Source organism: Malania oleifera, chromosome 11, assembly GCF_029873635.1.
Source record: "Malania oleifera isolate guangnan ecotype guangnan chromosome 11, ASM2987363v1, whole genome shotgun sequence".
Taxonomy (NCBI): domain Eukaryota; kingdom Viridiplantae; phylum Streptophyta; class Magnoliopsida; order Santalales; family Ximeniaceae; genus Malania; species Malania oleifera.
In genome coordinates this window covers 16,660,922-16,670,283 of record NC_080427.1, presented here as the reverse complement: position 1 = coordinate 16,670,283, position 9,362 = coordinate 16,660,922, and the positions used below count along the sequence as shown (strand labels likewise).

The following is a 9,362-nucleotide window of genomic DNA, read 5'->3' as shown; positions in this document are numbered from 1 at the left end:
CAGAGAAGGCTGAGTTCCTCCGGGAGGTATCCAGGCGATGTCGCCGTGGTTGATGTTGATGCCAAGATGGTATGACTGCCGAAATTGTAGATAGCATGGGAGTAGAAGATACTGTTGAAATATGGCTCATTCTAGAAGCCTACAATTGCCATTGAAGTCTTCAATGGTGGGCTAATTTTTCAAAGGTAGGTGATTAGTGGTTGTAATAGTGTTTTTCCTAACCTATATAAACCCATCACCTCCATTTGTATTCTCATCCCCAAATTTGCCTACTTCTCTCTTTAGGCACATTCTCTCTTCTCTCTCTCATTTTGTAATATTTCTACAATAGAGAAATATTGATTGATAGTGTCCGAGGACGTAGGCACAATTAGCCGAACCTCGTTAAATTCTGGTGTTCTTCATTTTATTCAGTAGTTAACTTTTGTCGGGTATAGTTGTAGTAATATATTGTGTTAATTACATGTCTAAGGAAAATTCTGTCTAGGAAAGAGGGATTTAAGCGGTCCGTTGTGACCCCCCAATTCCCTGGGAATTTACCTGGTGTAATTTTGCACAATTATTCACTCTCTATTTACCTGTACAATTGTAACTGTGGTAAACAATCTCAAGTTTCACAACAATTGGTATCAGAGCCAAGGTTATTCTTAGTATGCTCTGTGGTTGCAGCTTAGTCTGATCTTCCACATCAGAAAAGTTTTCCTTGGGCTATTGGCATTCCGCATCGGCAGCTATTGAATAGCATTTATGGCAGAGATGGCAGATAGTGCAAAAGCATCCACATCAAACTCGTCTATTTTGGCAAGAACTACTGTGACAAATGCCAGATTTGCAGTGGAGATTTTTGACGGCACCGGTCATTTTGGTATGTGGCAAAGTGAGGTTCTAGACGCTCTCTTTCAGCAAGGTCTAGACATTGCTATTGAAGAAGAGAAACCAGAAGATATTGAGAAGAAAGAATGGGGGACCATCAATCGGTTAGCATGTGATACAATTCGATCGTGTCTTTCAAGAGAGCAGAAGTATGCATTTTGTAAGGAAACTTCTGCAAACAAGTTGTGGAAGGCACTGGAGGAAAAGTTTTTGAAGAAAAGCTCTCAAAATAAACTCCATATGAAGAAGAGACTATTTCGCTTCAGTTATGTCTCGGGTACCACTATGAATGATCATATCACCAACTTTAATAGGTTGGTTACTGATCTAGTTAATCTGGATGAGACTTTTAAAGATGAAGACCTGGCTTTGATGTTGTTAGGATCCCTTCCTGAGGAGTTTGAGTTTCTTGAAACTACTCTGCTCCATGGAAAGGATAAAGTGTCACTTGGCGAGGTTTGTGCTGCTTTGTACAGCTATGAATTGAGGAAGAAGGACAAGCTTGAAAGCACAAGTGGAGCCAACGAGGCTCTAGTAGTTCGAGGCCGTTCACAAAGCCAGAATAGAAGAAAGAAGGAGAGATCCAAGTCAAGGTCCAGACCAAACAAAGATGAATGTGCCTTTTGTCGGGAAAAGGTGCACTGGAAGAAAGACTGTCCAAAGCTAAAGAATAAAGGCAAACCTGATAAAGGAAAGGCTATCTCAAATGTGGCTGAGTACGAAGATGGGAGCTCAGATCTTTCGCTTGCTGCTACGCCATCAACTAGTTCTTTGAGTATATGGCTACTCGATTCTGGGTGTAGCCATCATATGTGTCCCAATCGGGATTGGTTCTTTGATTTTAAAGAACTAGAAGGTGGAGTCGTCTACACAGCAAATGATGTCCCTCTTACCACACATGGGATTGGTTCAGTCCGCTTGAGGAATCAAGATGGATCAATCAAAATATTGACGGACGTTAGATATGTACCAAGTTTGATGAAGAATCTTATTTCTGTGGGAACCCTTGAATCAAAGGGATTCAAAGTAACAGCAGAAAACGGAGTCATGAAGATCATCTCTGGTGCACTTGTGGTAATCAAGGGAATTCGGAAGAACAATAACTTGTATCACTATCAAGGTCGTACAGTTATTGGGACGACAGCAACAGTTTCTTCTGATGATAAAGCCATAGAAGCAACTAGGTTATGGCATATACGCTTGGGGCATGCAGGTGAAAAATCCTTGGGACTTTTTACAAATCAAGGATTATTAAAGGGAGCAAAGACCTGCAAGCTAGATTTCTGTGAACATTGCATCAAATGGAAGCAAACAAGAGTGAAATTTGGTACTGCAATCCATAATACCAAGGGTATTTTGGATTATGTTCACTCTGATGTGTGGGGACCTTCCAAGACAACTTCACTGGGAGGAAAACACTACTATGTGACCTTTGTTGATGATTTTTCTCGAAGAGTATGGGTGTATACTATGAAAACTAAGGATGAAGTGTTAGGAGTCTTCCTCAAATGGAAAAATATGGTGGAAACTCAAACAAGCAAAAGGATCAAGCGCCTCCATACAGATAATGGTGGAGAATATAAAAGTGATCCATTTCTTAAAGTCTGCAAAGATGAAGGTTTTATACGACACTTCACAGTGAGAAGTACACCACAACAGAATGGAGTGGCAGAACGTATGAATTGAACATTGTTGGAGAAGGTTCGGTGTATGCTATCCAATGCTGGGTTGGGTAGAGAATTTTGGGCTGAGGCTGTAACATATGCCTGCCACCTCATCAACCGCCTACCATCTACTGCTATTTGTGGTAAAACACCATTGGAGAAATGGTTTGGAATGCCTGCTACAGATTATGATTCCTTACATGTATTCGGTTCCACTGCCTACTATCATGTCAAGGAATCAAAGTTGGATCCGAGGGCTAAGAAAGCAATCTTTATGGGAATCACCTCTGGAGTAAAGGGATATCGTCTTTGGTGTCCAGAAACAAAGAAAATAATCTTCAGCAGGGATGTTACCTTTAATGAATCTACTTTTTTAAGAAAGGTGACAACAGAAAGTGTTGAGCAAAAAGATGGTGCTCCAAAACAGGTGGAGTTTGATAGAAGAATCGTTTACCCAGAAAATGAAGACTCTCCTATGGTAGAAGAAGAGTCGTCTGTAGAAGAGGTTTCAACCCAAGAACCTCAACAGCAACATGAATCTATTGCATTGAGTAAGCCAAAGAGAAAAATTAGAAAGCCTGCTCGCTTTGTTGACATGGTGGCTTACGCATCTCCAATTGCAAACGATGATACTCCTGTTACTTACAATGAAGCAATCCAATGTTCGGAAAAAGAAAAGTGGAGGGAAGCCATAAATGAAGAAATGCAATCCCTTCATAAGAATCAAATATGGAAGCTTGTTAGTCTTTCGAAGGGAAAGAAGGCAATTGGGTGTAAATGGGTATATACAAAGAAAGATGGATTTCCTGACAAGAATAGTGTTCGCTACAAAGCAAGGTTGGTGGCTAAAGGCTATGCATAAACGGAGGGAATTGATTACAATGAGGTATTTTCTCCAGTAGTAAAACATTCCTCCATTAGAATCTTATTGGCTTTGGTAGCAAAATTGGATATGGAACTAGTTCAATTAGATGTAAAAACTGCATTTTTACATGGAGACTTGGAAGAGGAAATCTACATGACTCAGCCAGGAGGTTTCAAAGTTGCTGGAAAAGAAAATATGGTGTGCAAACTTGAAAAATCGTTGTATGGATTAAAGCAATCCCCAAGGCAGTGGTACAAACGATTTGACAAGTTTATGATGGGGCAAAAGTACAGAAGAAGCAAATATGATCACTGTGTGTATTTTTGCAAGCTACAAGATAGATCCTTCATATATCTTCTTCTTTATGTTGATGATATATTGATAGCCTCCAAGAGTCAGACAGAAATTGACAAACTAAAGGCTCAATTGAATAGGGAGTTTGAGATGAAAGATCTAGGCGAAGCAAAGAAAATTCTCGATATGGAGATAAGTAGAGAAAGGAAATTGGGGAGGCTTTGTTTGACTCAAAAACAATATTTGAGGAAAGTACTGAAGCGTTTTGGTATGGATGAGAAGTCAAAACCTGTTAGTACTCCGCTTGCTCCTCATTTCAAGTTGAATGCATCTATGTCTCCAAAAATTGAAGCAAAACAAGAATACATGTCAAAAGTACCGTATTCAAGTGCTGTTGGTAGTTTGATGTATGCCATGGTGTGTACAAGGCCCGATATTTCACAAGCCGTTGGAGTTGTGAGCAGGTATATGCATGATCCTGGAAAGGAACATTGGCAAGCTGTGAAATGGATTCTACGATACATTTTGTATACGGTAGATGTTGGCCTAATATTTGAGCAGGATAAGCAAGATGATCATAGTATTGTTGGATACTGTGATTCCGACTACGCTGGTGATTTGGATAAGCGTCGGTCAACTACTGGCTATGTTTTTACTCTTGCAAAAGCGCCAGTTAGTTGGAGGTCTACTTTACAGTCAACAGTTGCTTTGTCCACTACAGAGGCAGAGTATATGGCAGTCACAGAGGCTGTGAAGGAGGCAATTTGGCTTCAAGGATTGATGAAAGATTTGGGAATTGAACAGAAGCACATCAAGGTGCATTGTGATAGCCAAAGTGCTATCCATGTAGCAAAGAACCAAGTCTACCATTCAAGAACCAAGCACATCGACGTTCGATATCATTTTGTTCGAGAAATTCTGGAAGAAGGTGGAATAGTAATCCAGAAGATTCGAACCACTGAGAATCCTGCTGATATGATGACAAAAAGTGGTAACTGTGGTCAAGTTTCAACATTGCTTGAACTTGATCAACATTGTTGAAAATTGAAATATTTGCGCTACAAGCGCGTTTGAAGACATTATGGAATCTATGAGAGATGATTAAGAGATGGAATTTCGCCAAGGTGGAGATTTGTTGAAATATGGCTCATTCTAGAAGCCTACAATTGCCATTGAAGTCTTCAATGGTGGGCTAATTTTTCAAAGGTAGGTGATTAGTGGTTGTAATAGTGGTTTTTCCTAACCTATATAAACCCATCACCTCCATTTGTATTCTCATCCCCAAATTTGCCTACTTCTCTCTTTAGGCACATTCTCTCTTCTCTCTCTCATTTTGTAATATTTCTACAATAGAGAAATATTGATTGATAGTGTCCGAGGACGTAGGCACAATTAGCCGAACCTCGTTAAATTCTGGTGTTCTTCATTTTATTCAATAGTTAACTTTTGTCGGGTATAGTTGTAGTAATATATTGTGTTAATTACATGTCTAAGGAAAATTCTGTCTAGGAAAGAGGGATTTAAGCGGTCCGTTGTGACCCCCCAATTCCCTGGGAATTTACCTGGTGTAATTTTGCACAATTATTCACTCTCTATTTACCTGTACAATTGTAACTGTGGTAAACAATCTCAAGTTTCACAAAAGATGCCAATATAGTTACAAACTTTGGATCCGACCCAGTTGGGGGGAGGAGGAGAGGTAGAATGTTGGCTACTTGGATTTTCGTTAGTGTTTCTCGTCTGAAACTCCCGGATGAACATCAGATTTGACACAATTCGAGCTTAGGTTCAATGAGAGAGAGAGAGAGAGAGAGAGAGAGAGAGAGAGAGAGAGAGAGAGAGAGTGATGGTGGATTTTGCATGATGGAGCTGTATATGAGGTGGTTTACTTGATTTATAGAAAAAAATTGTATTATTTTGAAAATTATATGAATAAATAACATTATTTTGGAAAAAATGAAGAGAGACAAAGAGTAAGGAATTTGTAGAAATTGTTCGCCTTTACACGTGTCTGTGCCTCTTGTTCAGATGAGAGACACATATTTAGCGTGTACGTGCCTTGGCTACATGAATTTTGCATGGCAGAACGAGTCAGACGTGCCTTCTTCAACATCCTCCCATCTCATCCCTATATATTCTTCTTCGCTTCCCCTTTCCCTCTCCTCTTACAATCTCTTCATTTCTCCCCGTTCTTGCCCTTTTGCTTCTTCACAGTTCCAGAGCCATACACTACATATACAAGGTAAGAATTCTCTTTAATCTTGTTTTATTTTAATCGTTTCTTTAATTAATTACCCATCGCTCTGTTTTGTTTTTGGCTCGTTAATTAGATCTAGTTTTGATCTGTACAGATCTAGAGGGGATCTTGAGAATCTTTCATCTGCAGTATCTAATCTTGTCAGCTTAGTTAAGCTATTCTATCTCAAATTTTGTGGTTAATTAACTTATTTTCTGATCTGCATCAGATGAGGAACTTTGGAAATTGTTACAATCACAGTTCTGATCTGTAAATGGCACTAAGAGTGTAGTTTGGGAATATGGATAAAAAGTTTTGACTCTATATTTGGATGGATTTGGACAAAAACATAATACAAATTTTTTTATTATAGTGATAAAAAAGCTGCACAAATTTAAATTCAGGACCTCTCATCGCCTTTGTCAGATCTAATGAGTGTTAGCATGTCATTTCTCATGTACATGATTAATTATATATTGATTATGTCAGAGAAGAAAATCTTCCGATTTTGATCTGTTGATGGAGAAAATAAATCCTCCAAGATATTTTGTATAAAGCTCTGACTGTTTTTGCCAACCCCCACGGATTTGGACATTTAATTTGATACCGTAGTGCTTGATTTGTGAGTTGGGTTTCAATCTTCTATTCTTAATCACATGGATCTCTTCGCTTTGAAAGGGTATTTGCTGATGTCCAATATTTTGCAGAGAAGGAAACAACCTAGGATTATAAGAATTGCAGGGACATTTTAAATTACGTCTTGCGTTGATTATACCATGCATTATGTACTATATATGTATAAAAGCATTAGATATATAATGCCTCACTATTCTTTTATTTGCATGATCTGCTAGTCATGAACTGCTTGTTTCGATAGCTGTCCTAGCACGTTTAGTGTGCAGAAGAGCTAACATTCACATGATCTTCCCAACTCTAGGAATGGAAACTTTCCTCTTTACCTCTGAATCTGTCAATGAAGGCCACCCTGACAAGATATGCGACCAAGTCTCGGATGCTGTCCTTGATGCTTGTCTCGAACAAGATCCCGAAAGCAAAGTCGCCTGCGAGACTTGCACGAAGACTAACATGGTTATGGTCTTCGGTGAAATCACGACTAAGGCTAAAGTAAACTACGAGAAAATAGTGCGAGACACTTGCAGAAACATAGGGTTTGTGTCAGCTGATGTTGGCCTTGATGCCGATAATTGCAAGGTCCTTGTCAATGTTGAGCAGCAGAGCCCGGACATCGCCCAAGGAGTCCACGGTCACCTCACCAGGAAGCCAGAGGAAATTGGAGCAGGAGACCAAGGACACATGTTCGGTTACGCCACAGATGAAACCCCCGAACTCATGCCCCTCACTCATGTTCTTGCCACCAAGCTCGGCGCCAAGCTCACCGAGGTGAGAAAGAACAAGACATGCCCTTGGCTGAGGCCCGATGGTAAGACCCAAGTGACTGTTGAGTACCGGAATGAAGAGGGAGCCATGGTCCCCATTAGGGTTCACACGGTGCTCATCTCGACCCAGCACGACGAAAATGTCACGAATGAGCAGATCGCGAAGGATTTGAAGGAGCACGTGATCAAACCGGTCATTCCATCAAAGTATCTCGATGGCAAAACCATCTTCCACCTCAACCCGTCTGGTCGGTTTGTCATCGGCGGGCCTCATGGGGACGCAGGGCTCACCGGCCGGAAGATCATCATCGATACATACGGAGGGTGGGGAGCACACGGTGGAGGTGCATTCTCAGGGAAGGATCCAACAAAGGTGGACAGAAGTGGTGCATACATTGTGAGACAGGCGGCGAAGAGCGTGGTGGCTTCGGGGCTTGCCCGGCGCTGCATTGTGCAGGTTTCTTATGCAATTGGAGTGCCCGAACCGCTGTCGGTTTTTGTGGACACATACAAGACTGGGAAGATACCTGACAAGGACATACTGGGTATAATCAAGGAGAATTTTGATTTCAGGCCAGGAATGATTTCAATCAACCTAGATCTGAAGAGAGGGGGGAACCTCAGGTTTCAGAAGACGGCAGCTTATGGGCATTTTGGGCGAGATGACCCTGATTTTACATGGGAGACTGTCAAGCACCTCAAGAAGAAGGCTTGAAACCAGCTGCTCGACGACATCATTTTTTTTTTTTTTTTGGGTTATTCGTAGATCGGGGTTGACGGGGCCTGCGGGAGAATAAAGAAGCTTTGATTCGTATATTTGATGTTGAGGTGGGATGAGGAGATGTGTGCTTTAGGTAGGGATATGGGCAAACTTACAGGTCATGGCCTGTGGTATTTTCTGAGTTCACTGTTCTAGATTTTTTCTTTTCCCCTTGATTTCGGCAATTGATTGTTTCTGTAGCCTATTGTTTATGGAGTTTAAAATTTTCTTGGAATTCATTCATTAAAAAGATTGTCTTGAAAAGCGGATTAATACGTGACTTGATTGAATTGCTTCATATTGTTATATAATTATGCTTTGTGTTGGCGATAAATTATGCCATTGATATGGCTATCGGTGTGTAAAGCAAGTGGACAAGAATGTCCATGTGCGAAAATATGCTAATTAAAAGACAAGGGAACATACTGTTGGCGTGAGTTGTCATTGTAAATAACCAAGAGATATTTGAAGTATTTGAAATTTGTAACATTCCATAAATCAAGGGTGGTTAGCTTGAATCTAGGAGATGAAAACTGTATAGTAAAGTTAAGTTTTTTGTATATAAGAAAAGACAGACGGCTGTAAAAAAAAAAAAAAAGATAGAGTAGAATATAAAAGACAGATTTTTTACATGGTATCAGAGGCAAACGAGTTCTGACTTCCTGTATTGCATCCTAACCATACCTCTATTCATGGCAGACTCTGATGATCTGAACTCTTCTGACGACACGTCTAATCTCTCTGATTCTATCCTTGAATTGACTACAAGGATGACCGAGGTTTTGAACAGCACTCGGACCCCGACCATCACCATTGAAACATCTGCTGCTTCAATCAGCATTAAGTTGGATGGTTCCAACTATGCACTATGGTTCCAAGTTGTTGAGATGTATATCTCTGGTAATGATAAACTAGGGTACATTAATGGCGACTTTCCCTAGCCGCTGTCCACTGATCCCTCCTTTCGCAAGTGGCGCACCGATAACGCCATTATTAAAGGTTGGTTAATTTCTTCCATGGATTCGTCCTTGATTGACAATTTTATTCGGTTTTCTACGGCAAAGGCGGTTTGGAATTCCATTGCCACTACCTTCTTTAATGGTAGTGATACATCACAAGTATATGATCTTCAACGCCATGTGACATGGCTGAAGCTAGCCGCTGGCTCGCTGGAAAAATATTATACTAAGTTGCAGGGTTTATGGCATGAAATTGATTTCTGTAGGCCAAATCCTATGGAATGCTTTGTTGATATTCAGCATTATAATCGGAT

The 9,362-nt window shown here is 40.4% G+C and overlaps 1 protein-coding gene across 1 annotated transcript; it reads left to right on the top strand.

Moving 5' to 3' along the window:
* Nucleotides 1-6,871: 6,871 nt before the first annotated feature.
* On the top strand, nucleotides 6,872-8,044 carry LOC131168100 (S-adenosylmethionine synthase 3). Its single transcript, XM_058127305.1, has one exon. The coding sequence runs from the start codon at nucleotides 6,872-6,874 to the stop codon at nucleotides 8,042-8,044; it is 1,173 nt and encodes a 390-aa protein (XP_057983288.1).
* Nucleotides 8,045-9,362: the final 1,318 nt, after the last annotated feature.